At 46.4% G+C, this 25,157-nt stretch overlaps 1 protein-coding gene across 1 annotated transcript in view; it reads right to left on the reverse strand.

Moving 5' to 3' along the window:
- Nucleotides 1-322: 322 nt before the first annotated feature.
- Nucleotides 323-25,157, reverse strand: part of LOC147630091 (uncharacterized) — a 29,894-nt gene continuing 5,059 nt past the window's right edge. Inside the window, exons 2-4 of the mRNA XM_086811023.1 lie at nt 1,356-1,483; nt 1,193-1,255; nt 323-384 (exon numbers count right to left, since the gene is read on the reverse strand). Of these exons, the coding sequence (XP_086667149.1) occupies nt 323-384; nt 1,193-1,255; nt 1,356-1,483 (253 nt within the window). The remainder of the gene's footprint in view (nt 385-1,192; nt 1,256-1,355; nt 1,484-25,157) is intronic.

The raw sequence follows: 25,157 nt of genomic DNA on the forward strand, positions 1-25,157 counted from the left end.
TGGCGGTGCTGGCAACCGGAGAGGTCGGAAGGTTGGAGGGCATTGGCGGTGAAGGTCAGGAGGTCGGAGGGCACCAGCGGTGAAGGCAGCCGGAGAGGTCGGGAGGTTGAAATGACAGCAACCGGAGAGCTTAGAGAGGTCGAAGAGTACAGAGGGATCAGAGGCAGTGGCAGCCATTGAGGCCATGGAGTCGGTAAAGAGGGAGGTGATGACCAGTTGGAGGCAGAGAAGGTGGAGATGAGGGATAGACAGAAATAAAGATTTTATTAACATCTTCTAAAGGCCAAAAAACGGCCTATGAGACAACCTGTGGAGAACCTGGCTACCCATTTACAGTAATCCTTGGTGTCAAGAATATTGTGATGTCCACAGCAAGGTTACAGGCTGTATCAGACCAGATGGCACATGAGAAAGCTAAGTGCCTTCAATAGCCTCTCTGCATCTAGACCTCCAAATCTGCCAAGCTGTCAAATTCTCAACAATCCCCCCAGGCTGTGCTAGAGTCATGGTATGACAAGCATCTCAACTGGCACTGCATCTGGACACTAGGATGCTGCCTTGTAACTAATCTCCATTGGTGACAGGAAGTCATGGTATGACGAAAGCATCTCAACTGGCACTAGGATGCTGCCTTGTAACTAATCTCCATTGCTGACAGGCAGTCCACCTTAGGTTAGAAGAGTGTAACTTTTCAGCTTCTGCCAGAACTCTAAAGTCGCCTCTTAAAAGAAAGCCTGTGTAGATCTAGGGACGTGATTTTTTCCATGGGATCTCCTGATTGGGACCCAAGTTGAAGCACTAAGCTATATCCCATTGACCACTCCTGATTATGTAGAACCGTTTTGAAAGCCTCAAGGTGTCAATACATCCCCATCCCCAGTCCCCACTCACCTAGATCCCATTGTAAATCTTGATGAGGCGAACATCCAGTCCCAAGACAAACTCTGGAAGGGGGATCAGCATACCAATGCATGCCTCCTTGTCCCGCAACTTTGATAGGACGGACATTTGCATCTACCAAAGGCTCCTGCATAATCATACTCTGCATCCTCCAGCCTCTTTCAATTGCACTTGATCTCAAAAGCACCGTTATAACATTACTGCCTTGAGGTTTTGAGAGAGAGAAGTAAAATTTTGCATTGCATGCCTACCTTCCTTTTAATGCGGGAACACACCATACACAAAAGCTTACATTTTCCAGATGCAGTGTCGAGACCGTTGATTTTGTCAGTGTCTCCTAATACCTGTCTCCAAACTGAAGGCCCCAGCCTATGTTAGCTTTGATTTTTGAGCGTTATATTTGTCAACTTATTTGCATCAAAAAGCTCTAACAAGGATATGAGTAACAAACGTACTAATCTCCCCATTGCGAATACTGAGAGATGCCACCACATTTTGCTCTGTCGCAACCAATACTTGCTTCTTTCCTTTTGTAGAAGTATGAAACACTGCATGTTTGACCCTCCCAATGTATTTTTGATACCTAAACATCATCATTTGCATTCAAACATGTAATGTCTAGAATTTATTTGCGACAGCCATGGGCACATGGCCTATTGGAGAGTACTTGCAAAGCATGGACCCAAGTTTAATCCCTCCCTAGTCTACTGCCATGAGCACCTTTAACTAGATATATTATATTCTTAGAAAAGAATTTATTATAGACATGTAGGGAGTTTTCTATGAAATAGAGGGACAACATTCACTCCCTAGATATATAATATTTATTTAAAGACATGTAGGGAGTTTTCTATGAAATAGAGGGACAACTTCCACTCATTTATAATCGTTGAGCATTCCAAAAGTTACAGTCAAGTCACCCTTCAAAGAACAGCTTAATATAGCTATGAACCAAGCTTACATACTTCATAACAAAATCTTAGCGATGTCTTAAGCAAAGTACCTCTAAAGACCTATTGAAACTAGATGCCATGTGACAAAGTAAGAGCAATATGATTCCCACAAAGTCATCCTTTGTCTTATAGGGTGCATGTTCTTACCATTAGGGTTCATCGCTTGAATTGGTCTAGACCTGCATGGCAGTAGCTCAAAGAGCCACTCAGGATTGTGGTAATGTCAAATGATCCCAGTAGCACAGAAAAACAGAGGAATGGGATGTTACCTCAGATACTCACTAAAGCTTTCGGTTGACCTCTACTGGCCTGGACCTGCCTTGGATCCCATTCCAAATAGAGGAGAGGGTGTGGACTGTGTCAGACCAGATGGAGGAAAGAGTATGTACATGATGCCCTCAATAGCCTTTGTACATCTAGGCCTCCAAATTTGTCAAGCTGTCAAGCTCCCAAGAATCTCACAAGTCTATTGCCAAGATCAACGTATGGACCAATCCACAAACAGCAAACAGGGCCCTCTCCTGATATGAGATATAAGCACCACAATCTTACAAGCTGAGTCTATTGCCAAGATCAACGTATGGACCAATCCACAAACAGCAAACAGGGCCCTCTCCTGATATGAGATATAAGCACCACAATCTTACCCTTTGGGTCTCTATGCAACCCCAAACACAAAGTTGAATGGTCTCTGATGTGCATGGGTGAGGATAATTCTCATGGAGTTCCTTTTATTGTTTATCGTTTCTTCCTCTCATCTGTTGCCACCTCCGAAGCCTTTGTTGTCACTGCTTCTGTGGGACCTGGCAAAATGTTTTCACCCATTTCTTTTCTCTGTCTATGTTTAATTTTTGTGTACATAATGGCTATCAATTCTTGTTCCAGAAATGCTAGCTTAACAGTAAGATGGTAGGGAACAATTTTGGAGGTCCTGAGTTTCCTGAGTTCGAATCCTGAAATTCGTGGTTTGGTGAGACACGTTCCTGCTTTTGATTTTACTTTTTTGCTTGTATGTTGAATGGTTTCTTGGTTTGAATCCCTAAGGAAGCCATCTTTTATGTCATTTTTCAAGAGTGGAATGCTGCTATGCATGTCATGTTATATTGAGCTATTTTTTGGCCTAAATCCCTACGGAAAACTGCTTCAACCTTTTAATTGACAAACCCAACGCTGCTACACATCATCTAATGTTGAGCCAGTGTAGTATTAAGCTGTCACTCTGGTTGATGTAATGCTATGCTAAGCGTGAATCCAAGTTTCCATCCCTCGGTGTACAATGTGATGTTGTATTAGACTTGAATTTGCAGTTTTTTTTTGCCTTGTTTGAAACAAGCAGTAAAAGAAAGAGTAAACAAATATGATGGGCCCAATATCATCACCAGTAAAACGGCCATGAGTTACAAGAAAAAATGAGCCCCATGAAATATATCAAGACTCGCAGTGCATTGGGGACAATGACATTGACCCGTCATTCATTTTTTTGGCTGATAGCCCAACTGGTTTACACGTAGTCCACCATGGGCTGTCAGCCAAAGGAAGAGTGCAACCTTCCAGTTCAGTTTCTACCAGAACCCAAGTGGAAGCACTGAGCTATACCTGTCGGCCACACTCTAGCTGTGTAGTCATAGGACTGGTGTGAAAATTCTCCTAATTATCAGTCCAACCTCACTTACCTGGATCACAATATAAATTTGTGATAGGAAGTCCACCAAACATCCAAAGTCTCCAAGATAGATTGCACATCATAGGTCAAAGACATTCTACAAACCAATGTTTGCGATGTATACCCATGGTATCATTGCACTATTCATAATCTCATAGGCCTTCGGCTCTTTGGTAGATGTTAATATACCTATCTTTCTTTCTTCGTCACACTGCTCTAATGGGAAGGTGGTATGCATCTCTTAACAGTTCCTGCAAGTTCATCCTTTTTATCTTCCAGACTCTAAGGAATAAAGTGAAGTATCACAATCCTCATTTCAATGAACTCCAATGTCTAGAAGGGGTACACCAGTGCCGGGAAATATTCCAGCCATGTGACACAGGTATCTTCTCTTGTGCCTCTAAAGATGAAAGGGATGGCCGAATCAATCTGTGACCTTCTCCTTTGCACACCACAAAATTCCTCTCGTCAACCTATCCTTTTCTACATCTGTAAGGCTTTTGAAGGCCTTTCATGCATGATGCACCAAAAGAAGAGGCTGGCCTTCTATCCCATCTAAACTACTGCATATATCCACTAGCTCCCAAGGGTTGTCCCATCTCATCCCGTAGAGAGTCATGGGCAGCCATCCATATCCCACTGTTATGGTGAGAGCATTGTGGATGGTCAGATTTCCAAGTACAACTGAATTGATGAAAGTAAGTGAAACAAATGTTTCAATGTCTCAATCACAGACATATCCGTAACGGAAGAAATCCTTCCACGGAAGACCCTCTAATCACAGCCATATCCAAAAAAGGAAGGAATCCTTCCTTGAACACCCTGATTCTGCAATGCATTAAATGTCTGGACCATTTGAATAGCCCCAGCACTTTTCAAAGAGCCCAAAGTGGTGATGTCTTGAAGTCTTCAAGAACCCTGACACAAGTCACGTGGATTTGGGTTAGCTCATCCCCTACCCCGGCTTGGTGACCAGTTGAGCCCTTCCAATGGATTCCGAGGGGTACCCCAGCGCATTATCTTGGCTGCCAGGTCAGGATCAGCATCACCTCCGAGCAGCAGCTTGCCCCACCCCCCCCCCCCCCCCCCGCCGTCTTCAAAGCATTTGGAAGAAGCTTCTTTATTAAGGCACGGCCAGGATCTCACTCGTTGGTCGAGTAGTGGTAGCGAACCAAGTTCTTCTCGCTACATTGTGGTACATCACCTCTTGTTGAGCCTTTCCAGGGCGTTTGTATTGGTCACGTACAGCAGTTGAACCACAACTTCCTTTGGGCAGGTAGCAATGGCAGGCCGGCATGGGCCAAGGTGACTGGAAGAGTCATCATTCCAGCCTCGCCACAGACATGGAGTAGGCATTATTGATCCTTTTATGCAAAGCAGAAGAGTCTACTTTTGTTGCCTCTGACAAGGGCAAAGGCAAAGGCGGAAAAGGGAACTCCAACAACAACAAAAACAAAGGCAAAGGCAAGGGTAAACAGGATTCTAAGGAATCCAAGGACAAAAGCAATGAATGTGATTATTGTGATAGGACAGTCATACTGAGGCTCGATTCGTTGCTTTGCTCGTCGTAATGATTCTCCAGTAGCAAAAGCCAAGTATAAAGCCCAGGATGCTTCTAAAGCATCTGATAAGGACAACACCAAAGATAAAGGCAAAGTTTCAGAGGAGGGATTTGTCAGAATAAGCAGCGAAGATGAAGACAAGATCTGAAAACACAAGAGCAAGTGCACTGCAGAAAAACACAGCAAGAGAGAGAGAGAGAGAGAGAGAGAGAGAGAGAGAGAGAGAGGCGTATAACTTTGCTATATACACAAGAAAATCCCGAATACCGAATACAAAGTGTGTGGGGACTAGGGGGCCATTACAAAGTGTGTGGGGGCTAGGGGCCATTTTATATGGCCCCTATGATCTAGTCAGCCAGCATAAAAGGCAGCCGACAACAGCCTGAAGACACCTGACCAGCTGCATCTCCAATCGGCCAGCACTCAGGGAGAGTCGTGGAGAAGCAAGGGCAGTCCGCCACCACCTCCATCAGCCAAGAGCCACAGGACAGCGTCCCACACCGGGAAAAAATAGGAAAAAAATGGAAAAAAATATGGAGAGCAGGGAAAAATGAGAAAACACCTAAATCGGGTGGGCACACCCACAACGGAGGCCTTGGTGTAAAAAAACAGACAAAAGATGACTGCTAACACCCCCTCTCAGCTCCTGGATGTGGAACCAACGCCAGTGAGCTGGAGTGCCGCCGGAGCAAAGCCTGAGATAGAGACTTCGTGAAGAGGTCCACCGTACTGTCCTCCTTCGAACAGCACTCTAGCAAGATGTCATCAGCAACAATCTTTTCACGAACAAAATGCCTCTGGATGACCATGGGTTCCACCACTGGAAACCCAATCCTGCCAAGTAACCTCTGCAACCTCACCACCTCGTAAGCAGCACCACAAGCAGTCCGGTACTCTGCCTCTATCGACGACAAGGCAATAGATGGCTGCCCCTTACAGCTCCAAGAAACCGCTCTTGAGCCAAGGGAAAAACTGTAGCTTGATGTCAAGGTCCTCATGTCTGGCTCTCCTCCCCAAACTGAGTCACTCCAACCGTGGAGTCTGACTCCATCCATCAATCCCCCTCCTGTGTAAAAGAGCCCAAGATCCTTCGCATGCTGCAGAAACCACAAGATACGCAATCCTGCCTCCCAAAGAGTCCTCTGCAAACATGAGCTCAACGGCCTCATCAGGAAGCTCCCATCCAATCTGGTTTTCAGCAACCAGATCAATGAACCATTCTGCTTCCGAGTCAAGGAGGCATCATACTGCTCACAAGGATCAACTACTGTTACGGTGGGATGCCAAGTCCTGGAAACTTGTTGAAGACCACTCAAGGCCTTTGAAAACCTGTAAACCACCCCCCTTTGAATCCGGAACCACAAAGCCTAGAGAGTGTGCAACATCCACCTCCTTCTGCAAGTAATCAACTGCCACCTCCCTGGCCTTCCAATAGGTCCCTATGGAAAGAGCTTCCTCAACTACAAGAATTTCTGTCCCGAATGCTACAAGACATCAGAGCATAGGTTACCTGTAAAGTTTCCTCTGAGTCACGAACACAAGAACTACCAAAATCTGTACTGGAAAGTTCCTGCCAATTGCTGCCATCAACTGGCAAGCCATCCACTATCTGTTCCGGGAAAGCCTGCACCTGCAGCGTATCCACACTTAAGTGGCCATTACCAGACTGCCGCTCATCACAAAACTTCGAACCTGGAAGAGAGTGCTGAAAGTTTGTAAACTCCATTCTCCACTCCGCCTTCCCAAACTACCTGGCCTATTGCCTTGTCCCGGAGAGCAACAAAATGCTCATCAAACTCCACTTGTATGCCAATCTTGCAGACTTGATGCACTGACAACAGATGAAAACCAAGTGATGGAACATACAACACTTGGGAGGAATGCTTCCCCCCTCTGCCATCGGGAACTATCTCCATCTTGCCCTCACTGTGAACTGGGATAGTGGATGTATCCCCAATAAGGATGTGACCAGAATACCTGCAGAGATCCTGTAAAGCCGAGCGGGAAGGAGTCATGTGCCTGGAAGCACCACTGTCAAGAATCCACTCCCGAGTATTCGTAGCGGAGAGTCCTCCAACCTCCTCCCTGCACGAAGAAGATGAAACATTAGTGTCCATCACCTCTAGGTGCACAAAAGCTGGAGTCTTCACGGTTGCTGCTGAGGATTCTTCACCCTTCTCGGTGCTCCGCTTAGGACACTGCCTCCAATAGTGGCCTTTCTCACCACAATCATTACAGGTCCTCTCTGCTTTCAGTTTCTCGTTGTTTGAGTCGGACTTCTTCTCAAAATACTTCTCCGATGAAGCTTTCCCTTTGCCCTTGTTAGTACGGCCTTTCGACCGTTGGCCACTTAAGGCCTCTGAACCTCCGTCCTATGGAGGGTTCGTGAATCTTTCCTCCTCGTCCAAGACCATGGACACAAGCTCCTCCCATGTGATGGTGCTGAGCCTGCCACACTGGTAATCAACGAAGAGTAAAATGCTGAGTACTGAGAGGGCAAATGTGACAGTAACGTTATGGCCATATCCCCCGATGATATCTCTTTCCTAGCCTAGAGAACTTGCTGAACAGCCTGCAGCTCGTTGATGTGCTCCCGCATCGTCGACGACTTTGCAAGACTCATCACCCGCATCTGTACTTCCAAGGAGATCCTCTTCATGGGCGATACCCTATTGTAAAGGGAAGCTAAATGCTGCCATATATCTCTGGCCAACATTATATGCTTGATATGATTGATTACCTGTGGTGTGCAGTTGAGGAAAATGAAAGAACGGACTCTGGCATTGACACGATCCCATAACTGTGCCTGTGCCTCACATTCCTTCCGAATCGAGGGTAACTCCCCTTCCACTAACTCCGGCCGTGGAACCCCAAAAACAATGAAATCAGCAAGGTCGTAAGACTCCAAAACAAATTCCATCATTACCTTCCATATGCCGTAGTTGTTCCCGTCCAACTGACGGTCCACTCGGAATGGGGGGGAGTGTCGGGATCTTCACATGCTTCTCAGCCATCTCAAGTAAATCTGCCATTGCGGAGGTGTAACTAAAAAGGGTGGGTGGGTGGGAAAAATGAACAACTAAACCTGCAAGTTGCTGTCCAACAAATCAGCCCGCCTTCCTCTTGCTTCTCCTCTTCCCGTACGATCCAAAACAGTCCACCAATCAGCAACAAAACAGCCCCCCTCTTTCTCACACAGTTCCCAAGATCTTCCAAGAGCCTAAAGCTCTAACACCATGTCAGAATAAGCAGCGGAGATGAAAACAAGATCTGAAAACACGAGCAAGTGCACTGCAGAAAAACACAGCAAGAGAGAGAGAGAAATGAAATGATATATTAACGTCCTCAAAAGGCCAAAATGACCTATGAGACCAAAAAGGTTACAACAATTGGTGGATTTGATACAATGTCTGTGTAAGAAAAGCTAAAACAACTAAACAACTAACTGAAACTGAAACAACAACTATGAGGAAAAGTAAGGTACTAGGAGCTCCTAATGGATAGCATCTCGGAAGGAAAACTCCAACAACAAAGGTAAGCATCATATACATCACTATCCAAAGATGTCTCTCCTCAATGTCCTCCATGGTGAGTACTCTGACTGGACGTCTCCCATGCTGTGCTAGTATGGTCCTGATCCTCTGTTGTAGTCTCCGCCGCTGTCGAGATGGGCCTCTCATCTTGGCGTGCCTAGACCGCCCTAGCTGCAATGCCTCTGGTGCCGCTATACTCTGGGGCTAGCTACAATGCCTGCTCGCCTGACTGCTCAATCTCTGGTCGAAAGAAGTCTGTAATCTGCCTCTGTAGGTGTCTCTCCCTCTCTGATCCCCTCCCTCTCAAGAGACCCTCTCTATGTCTACGTAGCTCCAGCAAGTATAATCCGAGGCATCTCTGATCCTGGTATCTCATGACTCTGGAAAGTGGTCCAAAACCCTCTTAGTCTCCCCAATGCTGCATAAGCTCTAGTCAATCTGGTCTCCGCTGCTCTCCTCAAGGAAAATAGTGGGCCACTAAAAACCACACCAAGGTAAGTATATGCATCTGTATACTCCACTGTCTCCTGACCATATGTAAAGGTGGGTGCTGACCTCCTAACTCATGCATCTGCAAAGCAATTCTTGTATGCATTTAAAAATTTCAGCCTTTCACTTGTGAGAGTATCTACACATACATCATTACATTTAACCTTGTCACGAACAAAGACCCAGTATGCCGAAACACTCTTCTTCGTTGCTTCATTAATTTGTATGTGAGATACAAGTGGGATGGAGTCTCCCTCATGGCCAGCATCTATAACATGCATGCGGCCTTTATGCATAAAAGTAATCATGTTAGATCTATACTCCTTACATGGTTCTATGCGGTGATGCCATGGTTTCCCAAGCAATACATCACATCGATTGAGTGGTGCAACCAAAAAGTTCTCATGATTGAGATAACCTTGGATATGTATGCGCAACTTCCCAATGATTGGGATTACCTGCAGTTCTTTACCCACAAACGCGGCCTCCGCTTCTATTTGGGGTCCCATGTCCCCTATTTCAATACCCAAAGTGGCCGCCATTTCCACAGAAATATAATTATCTGTGGCACAATCATCAAATATAAAAGAGAGCAGGTTGATCTTTGAGCTGTCCCCATGCTTGGCATACCACTCTGTCTTTGTTGTCACACTTTGTATTCCCTTGTATGTTTGGAATGGCATGCACATTTACATTTGGTTGCTTCTCTTTTTCCTTCTTCTTACATTGCGGGCATTCCCTAAACATGTGATCTTTGCGACTACATGAGAAGCATTTACTCTCCTTGGCATATTGCTCCCTTTGCTCAATCTTACCCACTTGCTCATGATCTTCTCTACAGCATTGGGAGGCAAGAATTCTGCATAAAATCTCTCTTTAAAGTCCTCCCATGTCTGAACGGGGCTGCCAGAGGTGATCCACCAATGGGTTGGATTTTTTAGAGAATTCCTCATCATTGAAGGCAATGTCAAATTGGGCTATAAAAGCCATTGCCTTTCTTGCATCATAACCACCATGATAGGCTTTAAAATTTACAAATTTGTCACCAGCATTAAATTCTTTAAGCCTCTTGGCATGGTGACCCTCAACTTCCAGCTTTCTCTTGCCCTTATCCAATGGGGCAGCAGTAGGTGCATGCATCAAACCCTGATGAGAAACATGCGGCACGGAGGCATGTGCTCTATGTGACGGTGACTTGTGGAAAGGTAGCCTCCCAATACTTGCATTCACATAAGGCTCCCTACATGAGACTCGTTCACCATGGGTATACTCGGTGGCATGAGTGGTACGTGATACATAATCAGCTTTGGCTGTCCCAACATTATACACAACTTCCAGCCCATGACGGGGCTCATCTCTAGCCAATTCCATAGGCAAAGTGCGGCGGCTAAGATGCCCATCACTTTCCCTATGGGGTGCATGCATCATGTGTACATTAACATCCTCTTTGCCACTCTCTTTGCCATATACATCCTTTTCTTTTCTCAACCCATGTGGGGTGGAAGGTTGCTTGGAAGTCATGGAAGCCTCATCTTTGTGCACATAAGGCTTGACCCTACGAAACATAGCATTACCTGCCTCCCTATGTGGGGGTTCTTTCACACAAAGTTTCCTTGCATTTCCTTTCACCAAATCTTCAGTGCATATAAGGTAGTTGAGGGCTACCTCTTGGGGATTCATACCCAATTCCTTCACCATAGAATCCATAGTGTGCCCCACCATAGACTTGGCCTTTGTGGCCTCCATAAGCTTTGTGAACTTGCAGGTTATCATGGAGCATCTTGAGCTCTTCTTCTTTGGCATACAACTGTCTTTTGACATGCTCGATCTCTGCTTTCAATACATTTGGGTCATCCTCTTTCAGCCCTACATGTATTTGCTCCTCTGTATAGTTTGCATGCATATGCTTATTGCCCAAAGCTTCAGAAGCATAAGTACCACTTGCCTACCGGCCATGTGAACTAGCCCCTTGACCACTTTGTGCATGGCTGTCCATAGTGTTTGACGGCTGTCCACACGGAGCCCAATGCTCAATCGACCGTTTCCCCACTGAGAAGAGCGAAACAATCGTGCTCTAATACCACTGAAACTACACCAACTAGGTGTGAACGTCCTTGGGTACCATCTCGTGAACAATACACATGTCACACTTAATAATATTGCACATAACAACTGAATGATACATCATTACACAAGATGCCCAAAACTTGCAAAATAATGGACAGCCACCTAAAAAGGACCAAAACCAAGACAAAAATGGTCCAAAGGCTGAAAATAAGTCTACCAAGAAGCATCCCTTCAAAGTGAGAGACTATAGTCTCACTCCGGAGGAGAAAAAGCAATATATGAGCGAGGGGAAATGCTTTACTTGTGGTAGCAACGAGCATATTGCAAATGCATGTCCAAACAAGAAGCAGCGTGATAATGCGAATGCATCAAAGCCCAATGTGCATATGGTTCTGGATGTGTAGGGCAACACTTCAAATGATAGCAAAGATAGGGTTGTATGTAAAGCTTGGGGACAACTTAAGGATCAGCCCACTTTGCTCATGTTTGATGATTGTGCAATTGAGAACTTCATATCTATACAGATGGCAGCTGCTTTGGGTATTGAAGTGGAGAACATGGGTCCTCAAATTGAAGTAGGGACTACCTTTATTAGTAGAGAAGTGCACGTTATGTCTATTATTAGCAAGTTGTGCATACACATTCAAGGCTATGTGGATCATGAGGACTTTCTTGTAACGCCTTTGAATGGCTGTGATGTATTGCTTGGAAAGCCTCAGCATACATGCATTGATCCGTGAAAGGCTTACAAGACCAACATGATCACCTTCATACATAAAGGCCGAGAGCATGTGATTGATGCTGGTGAAGAGCGTGATACCATTGCCCTTGTATCTCATGTACAAATTAAGAAAGTAATGAAAAAGAGTGTTTTTACGTACTTGATTTTTGTACAGGATCATGTTTTGAAGAAAATAATGTGCATGTAAACACTCTTAGTAATGATAGGCTGAAATTCTTGCAAAAGTACAATGATTGTTTTGCTAATGAGTTACCAAATGAGTTGGCACTCGTATGACCAGAAGATCATTACGTTGATCTTGTGCCGGGTAGCTCACCACCTAATAGGTCAACTTATCGCATAAGTACATCCCAAAAAGAGGAGATCATGAAGTAGGTAAATAAGCTTCTTGAGAAGGATTTGGTTCAGCCAAGCTCTTCCCCATATTGTTCACCCGTCCTCTTGGTTTCATTATCAATTAATTACGGGAGAATTATATAGACTAGGAAAAGATAATGTGCTTAGATGGTGCGTTAGAGAGGATGAGTTCGTCAACCATATTGGAAGAGGCTCATTTAGGGATAGTGGGTAGGCATTTGGCTAGAGAAATCACAGCTCGGAAAGGACTATGGTGGCCCACGTTATTCGGCGATGCCATAGAATTTGTCAAAAGATGCGAAGAAAATGCCAGCTTTGCTATCCCACAACAAAAGAACAAGATGCCGCTCACCCCTATTATTGTAAGACAACCATTTAAGAAATGGGGGATATATTTTGTGGGACCGATTAGTCCAGGGACACATGCATCCCAAGCCTCAGGAGGAGCAGGGCTATCTGCTGTTCTACTGAAGTCTGAAATATCAATGCCCACCTGGCATCCAAGATACCGCACAGCTGTGCCATGAGGGATCCATTGGAACTCATCAACTGGGCACCAAAAGGACTGGGAGTGTTACTAACCCAGTAAACACACGACTTGTGCCAGTTGATCCTCGCCCCTAAAGCGAGTGAGAACTCCTCGACCGCCGCTGCTGCAAAGATGGAGGTTCCCTTCCCACCCCGTGAGGTAGGAAGCAATGTCATCTCCAAACTCTGCATCCAGCAATTCCTCCATAGTGCAAATGGGCAAGCGCAACCCATGAGGACCTATATCCAATGCTCCAAGAAACGATCTCATGGCCTCAGCCACAAAAAGGAAGAGGAATGGTGCAAGCGGGCAGCCCTAGTGCACCGAGCGGGAAATGGCAAACCGTTCTCCTAGGTCGGGTCGCCCTGAAGAAGGACCTAGCTGTGGGCTCCCATGTAGAGGGCCACAAATCCTCAATCTAAACAGGCGAAAATCCAAGTCTCAGCATAGTCCCCTCCAGAAAGGCCCAATCAACTCTATCATATGCCTTCTCAAAGTCAAGAAGCAAAATGGCCATGTCCTCCCCCAAGGTCTAGCTGTGGCTGTTGCCTCCCAAAAGGTGAAGATGTTATCTAGGATGTTGCGGTCCCGGATGAAGCCTGTCTGCGTAGCATGGATCAACTCTGGGAGGGAGAGCTAAAGACGCTGGCTGATCGCCTTGGCCAAGATCTTGTACGCCATCCCTAAACTCCAATGTCGGATCTCCATGTGATCACTCACCACCCTTCTTCGGGATAAGACATCTCAGACAAATGCTCGGGAAGTAAGCCTGTCTGCATAACCTCATTGAAAGAAGGCCGAAATCCTACTCCCATGAAGTTCCAATGGCGAAGGGAAGAGAGAAACCGGCAGACCAACCTCTCCTGGGCACTTCCTACACAAAAGGGCCTCCATTGCGGCTGCTAGCTCCATGTCAAAGAACAGGGAATCTAGAGGAGCTCTGAGACACAAGACTGAACATGGCTCCAAACTCGCTGTCGAGCCGCCTCTCTTAGGAGAATCGGAGTCAACACTGTGCAGAGAGTTGTAAAAGATCAAGGCTACCTCTTGGACTTGTTAAGGCTCTGATGCAATAGACCCATCGGGCCGGCGAAGAGCTTGAATCCCCTCTCACCCAAAAGTGGGGTCCTGAAGTGGCAAAAAACTCACAAGAGACCCTCTGCCCCGCCTAGATCCAAAAGCATGCCCATGCATGGTATCTGTACTGAATCCATTGCTCCTCCAGACCCTCCAATGAAGTACAAGATGCCTCCATCTGGGTGTGAACCCAGGGACTCTCTGGGCTCTGCTCCTGAAGCCATTGAAGATAGGCTAAGCTGCTCTTCTGCCTCTAAAACATAGTCACAAGAAACGTCGTCGTAACATGCGGAAGCTTCGAGGGAGATCGGTAACTTCAATGCTCAGAAATCAGCACACTTGTCGCGACGAAATTAACGCACAAAACTGAATATAGATATGCAGAAAAATAGAGAGAGAGAGAGAGAGAGAGGGAGAAGAGGACACAATATTGGGTCCCAAATACCCTCTGTAGGGCCCCCACCACGAATGGTGTATTTGCTTTATTAGAATGATGCAAATCAGAAAAATAAATATAGAAAACTTGACCTTTCTTGGCTGAGATAATTGTGCCCTTCACCTGCAATCCTTCACCCCTTATGCGTTGGCTTGATCTGGGCTGTCCTGGCCCTTGCTTTAGCTTCAGCTGCCAGAACTTGGCAAACGATGAGATAAATGAATTGAATTGAAGCATGGGTATTTATACCCTTCTAGACAGCCAGTTGGTTGTCTCATTAATGCTCCACGACTGTAAAATGCAGCATAAAATGCTAGAAAATGCTGTGCATGCCTTCAATAAATGCTGGCCACCAAATGTCTCAAGCCTGGCTGCTGGGCAGCCTGTGTGGGCTGTCCCACATCTGGATTATAGACCCTTGGGGGCTGTGTGACCAGTCGGCCACCTGTCCAAGAGTCCCATCTGTCCATAGCCCTCCTATGGCCATCCCATCGCTGGTGGGTATAGCCAAAGCCTTCCTAGCCCTTATGGGGGTGGTCTTACACTTTTCCCCATGCCCACATGTGTCCTTGGGGTAGCCCTATGGGCTGGCCCCTTTCCTATATGCAAACCCTAATTGTCTACATAATGATTTGGCATCCAGTACCATACCAGATACACAGAACCACTGACATCATTCCAGAGGGAGACTCACAGTGCGGACTGGCACTGTTTCATGTGCAGGACAATGCACACTTGACCTTGGACTCATGTGCAGGACAATGCACACCTGACCTCGAACGACTGGGATGGATGGCCGACTCGTCTCGGACTGGGCTCACATGGGACCAGTTTACCATCCCAGGTCCTGCTCCTTCTGTACAAATATGTCTACGTGGCATCCAAGTGCGGGATGCACGTGACATCCCCTTCTACTTAACTTGACGGAAGCTGCATAGCCTCCAAATAATTCGTCAATAACGCCAGATAGTCGTCGAAAAACTCTTTGTCAAGCCATACCGCTTCATGGGTCCCTCTTTACCTTCAGCCTGAGCCATGCTTGAAACTGTGCAAAAGGATCTGTTCTGGAACCATAACTTCTGCTTCATCAATAATATCTGGTTTCGTCTCGTCTTTAACTTCTGAAGGGATTAGACCTGCATATGGCTTTAACCAACTGACGTGAAACACATCGTGCATAGTCCCAACTCGGAGGTAGCTTCAACTGCATTGAAACCTCATTAATCTTTTTCTAGATGGGAAAGGGTCTGAAGCTCCTGAAAGACAACTTTGGGCATCGCTTGCCCACCTGCTTCAACCTTTGCTTCATAATCCGAAGATAAACCCAATCCCCTTCTGAAAACTTCATATCCCTTCGGTCTTTATTGGCCTGTCGAGTGTAAGCCTCTTGCGCTTTAGCCAACCTATCTTTTACTGACTCTAAAATCTCCTGGTAAGACTCCGTCACTCTATTCGCTTCAGGTACTAAAGACGAGATCCTAGTCAAAAACGACTGGGATGGTCTTCCATAATCCAAATGCTGCCTCATATGGAGTCCTGCCAATAGCTGAAGAAAAAGAATCATTCAAAACCGCTTGAACTAAAGGCAAAAAAAAAAACCCACTTACCTTGCTGATCATGGACATAACACTTCAGCACATCAAAGCCCAACTGGTTGTATATCTCTGTCTGGCCGTCCGTCTGTGAGTGAAATGCACTGGAAAAATTCAATTTAGTACCAAAGTTATCAAACAATGCCCTCCAAAAATGACTGGTAAACTTGGCATCTCAGTCTGACACTATGGTCCTAGGAATCCCGCTAATCGGGTACCAATGCCGAATGAACAACTGGGCAACATCCTCGGCGGTCACATTGGCCCTCCAAGGAATAAGCATAACAAATTTGCTAAATCTATCAACAATAGTTAAGCACTCCGTATTACACTTACTCGGACTGGGAGGCAGATTCGTGACCAAGTCCATTGACATATCTTGAAAAGGTCTCTCAGGAATTGGCAAGGGCTGTAATAACCCTATCTTCTTTCCACGAGGAGCTTTCACCTTTTGACAAATATCACAAGGCTGTACATATGTAAACACATCTCGCCTCATCTTTGGCCAATAATATTGCCGTTCCAATTTCTCCAAGGTTGAATTCATGCCCCTATGACCACCAGTAATGGCGTCATGGGCATCATGGAGAAGAGCTGCCCTGAACGACTTCATGACACACAGTCGGCCTTTGTAGAAAAGCCAACCATTGTGTATCAGAAAGTGGCATGGTCATGTGGCATCCAATGCCTGTTCCCACTATGTACCGAATTCCTCGGAATCCGCGTACGTGTGCTTCATGTCATCTAGTCCTGTACCAACAAGGTCGAGTCTAGTGATATGAATCGAAGTCACTTGTCCCTTCCTGCTCAAAGCATCGGCCACTGGATTAGCCTTTCCTGGAAGGTACTCAATCATACCACCAAATTGCTGGAATATCTGACTCCAGCGGTGTTGTCGGTCACTCCATTGTGCACTTGGCATTGTCTGAATCCAACGTAATACCTGATGGTCAGTGCGAACCTCAAAGTCACGGCCATAAAGAAAATGTTTCCAATGTTTTGAGGCCTGTATAACTGCAAGGAGTTCACGATCGTAGACTGAGTAATTTTTCTCTGCAGGCAATAACTTACGAGACATGTAAGCTTCTGGATGACCATTCTGTTGTAACACACCACCAGGTGCGATGTTACTCGCATCGGTGATCACCTGAAATGGCTCGTCCCACGAGGCAAGTGCTAAACAAGGCACTTCTGATAAAGTCACCTTGAGGTTCTTGAATGCCTTCAACGCTCGTGGAGTCATTCGAATCTGGTGCCTTCTTGTCTCAACACCCTTTAGCAGATCGGTGAGATCCGCATAGGTGTCAGAAAACTTGTCTATGTGGGTGGAGTATGCCTGGCATATACCCACAAAGGATCTTATGTCATAGGCTGTCTGAGGTACTTCCCAATTGACAATCTCGACCACTTTAGCTGGATCAAGTCGAATGCCTTTTGCACTAATTATGTATCTCAGATAATGCACCTTGAACAAATAAAATTCTGACTTCTCCTCATTGACGTAGAGCTCGTTGCTTTCCAGTAACTTAAGGACTTTGTCCACATCAATGTCATGCTGCTCAACCGTAGCTGAAAACACCAGTATGTCGTAAAGAAATATGAACACACACTTTTCAATCAAATCCCGGAAAACACGCATCATCGTGCGGTTGAATGTAGCTAGGACGTTCGTCAAGCCAAATGGCATGACTACAAATTCATAGTGGACCCGTTCCGTACGGAAGACTGTCTTGGGAATGTCCCCCTCCACAATCCTCACCTAGTGGTACCCACTCTTTAAATCAAGTTTTGAGAATACCTTTGCTTCATTCAGCCTCTCAAGAATATAATCTATTCGAGGCATTGGGAATCTACTCTTGATAGTCAGCTTATTGAGTGCACGATAATCAACACACAACCAAGAAGACCCATCTTTCTTCTTGACAAATAAGATCGGTGCTGCAAATGGCGACACGTTGGGGCGGATGAAGCCAGATTGCAACAATTCTTGGAGTTGGAGGTGCAACTCCGATTCCATTGCCTTGGAAAGGCGATGCGGAAACTTGCTCGGGGGTTCCGAGCCTGGGAGGAGGTCAATCTTGTGGTCCTCTGGTCTGGACAGGGGGAGCTGGGGAGGGAGATTGTCACGAAGAAAAATCTTTTGGAACTTTTCATGGAGAGCCAAGTACTTCTCGAAAGCAATGGCCATCGTCTAGGCTGTCTGGATGTATATCATCGCACAATGTGTGCCTTTCCTGACTGCTCGCTTAGCCTGCAAGTGGCTTATGAGTGGAAAGTTCAGAATTCCTAGCTCACACTTAATGGTCACTAGGGCGTTTGACACATTCCGATTAATTTGGAACGTGTGCTTGTCCCACTTGACATCAGGAAGAAACTTGTGAAACCACTGAATGCTCAAAATTATCTCTGCTCCTACAAGAGGGGCAACCATAAAATCACGCACAAATTCTATGCCCTGAATAACTAATTTAGCACCTAGAGCTTCATACTTGACGCTCGTTGTCATGCCTATGCTAAAACCCTCAACTTGTTTGTCCACCGAAGTCAGGACGAAATGGGCACGCCGAGCGACCTGTTCCGTGACCACGTCCTCCGTGCTACCACTGTCAAACAAGACGACAACTCTCTGCTCCTACAAGAGGGGCAACCGTAAAATCACGCACAAATTCTATGCCCTGAATAACTAATTTAGCACCTAGAGCTTCATACTTGATGTTCGTTGTCATGCCTGTGCTAAAAGCCTCAACTTGTTTGTCCACCGAAGTCAGGACGAAACGGGCACGCTGAGTGGCCTGTTCCGTGACCACGTCCTCTGTGCTGCCGCCGCTGTCAAACAAGACAACGACTCTCCGGCCACCTATGTAGCCAAAGGACTTGAGCAATTGGTTGCGCTCATACTCCTGGTCATGGGCGCCCTTCTGCTTATCTTCTAGTTCTCGGCTAATAATTGGAGATGGACAACCAAAGGAGGAAGACCAACTTCCATTTGTGGGTCGGCCTTCATCCCCAAGGGTTGCCCATGGAGAAGCATGGCTCTGATACCATGTCGGAGAATATTATTGGAGAACGACCCATTTGATGCAGCAGCTAATGGCGTGAGCAGACTGAGGACTGATGGCGTGAGCAGACTGAGGACTGATGGCGTGAGCAGACTGAGGACTGATGCCGTGAGCAGACTGAGGACTGATGGTGTGAGCAGCTGAGGACTTCAGGCAACCGTGTGTTAGGTGGTACCAGAGTGGAACCAGAGAAGCTGCGATTCATAGGCGTTCAGTAGAAGATGTTGCCTGATTCACAAGCGTTCTGCAGAAGCTGTGCGTTCAGCAGAAGCTGTTGCTTGAGAGATCTCCTCTTGTTGGAAATTCATAAGAGAACCTTAAAACCCTGGTTAGACTGAACCCTAGAAAATGGCTAGATTGTACCTCACACCAACCATGGTTAGGTTGAAGGTTACTCTTGCTCCCCATCAAACAGCTCTATGTGCAAATGTTGAAGAGCGGGAAATGCCTCAATGAGGATGAAATGTTGGAGCCAATTGGAGATGGACAACCAAAGGAGGAAGACCAACGTCCATTTGTGGGTCGGCCTTCAACCCCAAGGGTTGCTCATGGAGAAGCATGGCTCTGATACCATGTTGGAGCAGGAGAGCAAGCTAACTCTAGGTGTGCAGAAAGGAAAGATGGCAAACATAATGAAATGAAAATGAAAGGAAGTGAAAGCAATGAACAAGTACTTACATGTAGACCAAGATAGCTTGATTTGATTGATTTCACAAACAAGAAAGTACATCACTATTATAGAGTGAACACACACACTCAAGTACCATATGCTTATGGAATAACTCCCAAAGTGACACGTGGCACTCTTTCGCACAAAGACTCATAAACTAGTTCCTAGTACACACTAGAACACACTCTTTGACTATGATTTCTCCAACAATAATTGCTCCAACTGAAGCACTGGGATTTGAAGAACTAGGGGCAGCCACTGGGGTCTGTGTGGGAGCTCGGCTCACCACGGAAGCTCTTGCCACCTGTCTTGCCTGCCTCTGCTTTCTGATCTGGAGTAAGCTTAGACGCATTGTTCGAGTTCTGGAGCCAGAGGCTCCCGTGCTCTGTCCTAGGGAAGACCCCGTCTGGTTCTGACCTTTTCCCCCCGAGGCGGTAGCCTTGGGAGTAGCCGGCTGGGAAGTCTTGGGCTTGCCACCATTATGCTTCATTTCTGCACTTTGCGCAAGCGAGAGTGCGTCTTCGAAGGTGGCTGGCCTAAACATACGCACCTTCCACTGGATTTGCATGTCAAGGCCATACAAAAACTGCCCTTTCTTGTCCAAATCAGATAAGCCTAATTGCAAACATAAAGTCGAAATTCTATTAGCAAACTGAAAGACTGGTTGCGCGTTCTAACGCGCTCCCCTTAACTCGTCTTCGAGTCGCTCAAGGTAATGGGGTGGTAGAAACCGCTGCTCAAGGTCGCGGACAAACTCGTCCCACACATAAGCTACCATACCTAATCTAGTGTGGGCATGAGCCCACTGAGTCCACTAAGGAATGGCCTCACCTTTTAAGTACCAACTGGCTAAGATCACTCTGTCAGTATCTATCTTTCTAACTGCGGCAAAGTAAGCTTCAAACTGATGCAACCATGAATAAAGAGTTGTGGGGTCGAGTTTACCATTATACTTACTGAAGTTCATTTTCTCGGGAAAATGATTCAAGGGCACCGCTAGTGTCAATCTGGCATCCAAAGCTGCAAGGTAACGCTCATGTTCCACACATCGCATGGCTTCATCTTCACGTTGTCGGATCTCTAATGTGTTAAAATATTGCATCTCTCATGCTGGCTTGGAGCGCATCTCTCATGCTGTCGTGGAGCTGTCGGCCTGTTTCCTACAACCGACTATGCTTCATGCATAAGTATATAAGAGTTGCTCCCTTTATTCATTCCATCATATCATTCATTGCCCTATTTGCTGGCTCTTGTACTCTATAACCTCAAGCTAATAAAGCTCAATTCTTGCTTGCAATCTTTCTCTCTCATGTTCATTGCTTCCGCTTGTGCACATTCTTTCATGGTATCATTTGCCTAGGCTCTAGTTGCTGCACACTCTGTTCCTCTACGTTTTCTGCTGCCCTAGATTCTCCAGGCTGTAGATCCTTCAAAACAGTGGCTGCGTTTCTCTTTCTTAGCTGCGTTTTTGCTCTACAAGCTCTCCAACTGCTATCGGCCAGCCCCCAGGCTGCGTTTTCTTCTACAGAGACAAGTGGAGCAGTTCTAGCTGCAGATTCAGTGAGTGCATCAGAACGTGGCACATCAGCTCTTCTCCCTCCAAGTTCCCCTCCCTCTTTTGGTAGGAGGTTCCCGGTGGAGTGTTTTTTTTTGGGTTTCTTTTGCTGCTGTCCAGCCTGCATCTTCAGAGGGGGCTATTAGTCCCTAGTTGGATCCTGTGGGTTGGATCCTGTGGAAAGGTGCTTGAGAGAGCACGTGGATTGCTTAGCTACAGAGGTTGTTTGAGACATAGCTTCTTTGAGGCAGACATGGGTCCCCCTTGCACGAGAACAAGGAGGACAAGCTCAGTGGTACAAACTATGATCACTGGAAGCTACAGATGAAGGTCTGGTTCACGCACAAGGGTCTCTGGGAGATTGTTCGTCGGGGCCACAAACGAAAGCCCGAACGCCCTACGAGCTCTAGAAAGTGGACTCAGGACCAGGAGGATGCCTTTCTCACTGAACTTTCAGCTTGGGAGAATCAAGACTCAAAAGCTCACTCTGTACTTGTATGAGCCACCTCACCAGAGGTCTCCCCCGTCGTGCAAACATTGGATTGTGCTGCTTCTGTTTGGAGAAAGCTGACAGACCTATATGCACGGGACTCTACAATGCAGTCTGTCAACCTATTGGGTCAGCTCTTTTCTCAGGAGTTTACAACAGGGACTTCCATGCAGTCGTTTGTGATGAAGGTTAAGGTAATTCATGACCAATTAGTGGCAATGGGTACTGCCCTGACCTCTTCTCCGTTAGCTGCTCTCCTCCTCATCAGGCTTCCTGCAGATTATGACATGGTTTCCCGAGCTTTGCGAGTTCAGATCACAACACGTTCCCTCGAGTTTGATGATCTTTGTACTCTCCTCTTGGAAGAGGAATCCATCCTAGTTTCTCAGGGGAAATTGAAAGTTTCATCATCTATTGGACTTGATCAGGCACTCTCGACGGTGCAGAAGAAAGTTCGGAGTCGGTGTTACAAGTGTGGGAAGAAAGGTCACCTGTCAAAGGATTGTCAGTCCAAGGGCAAAGGCAAAGCCAAGCACAAGGGCAAGTCTTCAAAGAAGGGCAAAGACAAGTCACATGACACTGACACAAACTCGTGGGCGGGTGAGGGAGCTTTCAAAAGCTCTCTTATATTAAATCTGGAGCATGGGACCCGTGTGTCAGAGTTCCAAGTATAAAGACAAGCAAGTTCACTTGATGGCCCGGATGAGTTCCAGGATCAACCAAGTTTCCTTCATGGTTCGGATGAGTTCCAGAACTATTGGTTTACAGAGACTATGGACAGGATGTATTCCATGTTCATTTGTTTAAGGTTATTGGATGTGATGTGTTCACAGTTCTACTTTGAGTTTGGAGCCAAGCAGATTTCTTTTGCTCTTTATAGTGGCATTATGTTTTCTGAAGACAACAAGCTGACATGTGCATTTTCCGAGGTGTACTCAGTACTGGCCATGCTGAGGTGTCCATGGTCGCACCTTCATCATCAGTTTTCTTCTGACTTTTTTGCACACTTCAAGATGCAGAGGGGGTGTTAAAATATTGCATCTCTCATGCTGTCGTGGAGCTGTCGGCCTCTTTCCTACAGCCGACTCTGCTTCATGCATAAGTATATAAGAGTTTCTCCCTTTATTCATTCCATCATATCATTCATTGCCCTATTTGTTGGCTCTTGTACTCTGTAACCTCAAGCTAATAAAGCACAGTTCTTGCTTGCAATCTTTCTCTCTCTCATGTTCATTGCTTTCGCTTGTGCACATTCTTTCATAATGCATGCATCTGCAACTCAAGCAAAGAGCTTGGCTGAGGTCGTGACCCCGCGAGAGGGTCCCTGTGTCGAGGATTTGGAATCTCGGATACGGAAGGTGAGGGAGGAGGAGATGGAAAACGCGATGCTGGAGAACGGGTACGCTCTTCCAGAGCCAGGATCTATGCCTTCTGCTCTTCCAACTTGGTCGTCTGGTCTGCGATTGCTCGCATCATCTGCTCGAACATCTCTATAACACTCAAGTCTGGTGCCCTAGCTGGGCTGCCCGGTGCACTCTGGTCCCAAGGTTCTTGGTCTCTCTTGTCATCAAAGCTCACCATAGCAGGAAAATGCACTTTCTTTCCGGAGCGCAATCTGACCATCCACTATGTGTGTGGGAGACTTCCGGAGGCTGAAAACCAACTGTCCTTCGAGGGACAGGAGTCACTCCGAAAGGGGTAGTCCACCAGAGTCTGAAAACCAACCACATGAACGAGAAAAAATTATGTTTTCTTTGCTGAATCTTTACACTTGAAGTAGGCTCTGATACCACTATAACATGCGGAAGCTTCGGGGGAGATCGGTAACTTCAATGCTCAGAAATCAGCACACTTGTCGAGATGAAATTAATGCACAAAACTAAATATAGATGTGCAGAAAAATAGAGAGAGAGAGAGGGAGAAGAGGACACAGTATTGATTCCCGAATACCCTCGGTAGGGCCCCCACCACGAATGGTGTATTTGCTTTATTAGAATGATACAAAACTGATAAATAAATATAGAAAACTTGACCTTTCTTGGCTGAGATAACTCTGCCCTAGACCTCAATCCTTCACCCCTTCTGCGTTAGCTTGATCTGGGCTGTCCTGGCCCTTGCTTTAGCTTCAGCTACCAGCACTTGGCAAATGATGAGATAAATGAACTGAATTAAAGCATGGGTATTTATACCCTTCTAGACAGCCAGTCGATTGTCTCATTAATGCTCCACGACTGTAAAATGCAGCATAAAATGCTAGAAAATACTAGAAAATGCTGTGCATGCCTTCAATAAATGCTGGCCACCAGATGTCTCAAGCCTGGCTGCTGGGCAGCCTGTGTGGGCTGCCCCACATCTGGATTATAGACTCTTGGGGGCTGTGTGACTAGTCGGCCACCTGTCCAAGAGTCCCAATATAGCCCTCCTATGGCCATCCCATGGCTGGTGGGTACAGCCAGGGCCTTCCTGGCCCTTATGGGGGTGGTCTTACACTTTTCCCCATGCCCACATGTGTCCTCAGGGTAGCCCTATGGGCTGGCCCCTTTCCTATATCCAAACCCTAACTGTCTACACAGTGATCTGGCATCCAATACCATACCAGATACACAAAACCACTGACATCATTCCAGAGGGAGACTCACAGTGCGCATTGGCACTGTTTCATGTGCAGGACAATGCACACCTGACCTTGGACTCATGTGCAGGACAATGCACACCTGACCTCAGACGACTAGGATGGAACCCTGGCTGACTCGTCCCGGACTAGGCTCACATGGGACCAGTTTACCATCCCAGGTCCTGCACCTTCTGTACAGACATGTCTACGTGGCATCCAAATGCGGGATGGACGTGACAGTCGTTCCCTGTGGTCTGGAATGGCGGAACTGGGATCGGTTGTGCCATTTTGGGAACGGCATTACCGTTTTTGGAACGGTCGTTCCATGTGACGGCCTAGCATGCAACGGCCATCATGCTGCGATTTAAGGTACCAAAGGTACCTATGTACTAAAGTACTTGCCCAGTTGATAAGGGCTGAATGATTTAAAAAAAGGGCTACTACTTTATGTGCGCTGGCCGCCCTTCCCTGGGATTGAAAAGAGACTCGAGCTCCTTCAAAGTTCAGAAGCCGTTCTCAATTCCTTCTCACACGCCGTACACAGCAATGAGCAATGTGTTCCTGCTCCTCATTACTTTCATCTTCTTCTCCTTCAATCATCAATCATTCAATGGCACCTAGAGCTTCAAGCAACAAGCGGTCCAAGAAGCAAGCTGCTTGGTCATGGTGAGAAGAGGTGGACTGTGATGAGACATATGCAAGTGGAGGTGTCAAGAAATGAAAGTGCAGGTATTGCAAGCAAGCAAAGACAAGAGGTGCCAATCTTGTGCGAGTTCATTTGATGCATGAACGTGGCTTTTTGCCAATCAATTCCATTAGGGAAGAAGAAGGAGTTATAGGAAAGGCTCAATGCACAAGTGTTTCAAGCT

This window comes from Cibotium barometz, chromosome 17 (genome assembly GCF_041138505.1).
Source record: "Cibotium barometz isolate CiBa-2024 chromosome 17, ASM4113850v1, whole genome shotgun sequence".
NCBI lineage: Eukaryota > Viridiplantae > Streptophyta > Polypodiopsida > Cyatheales > Cibotiaceae > Cibotium > Cibotium barometz.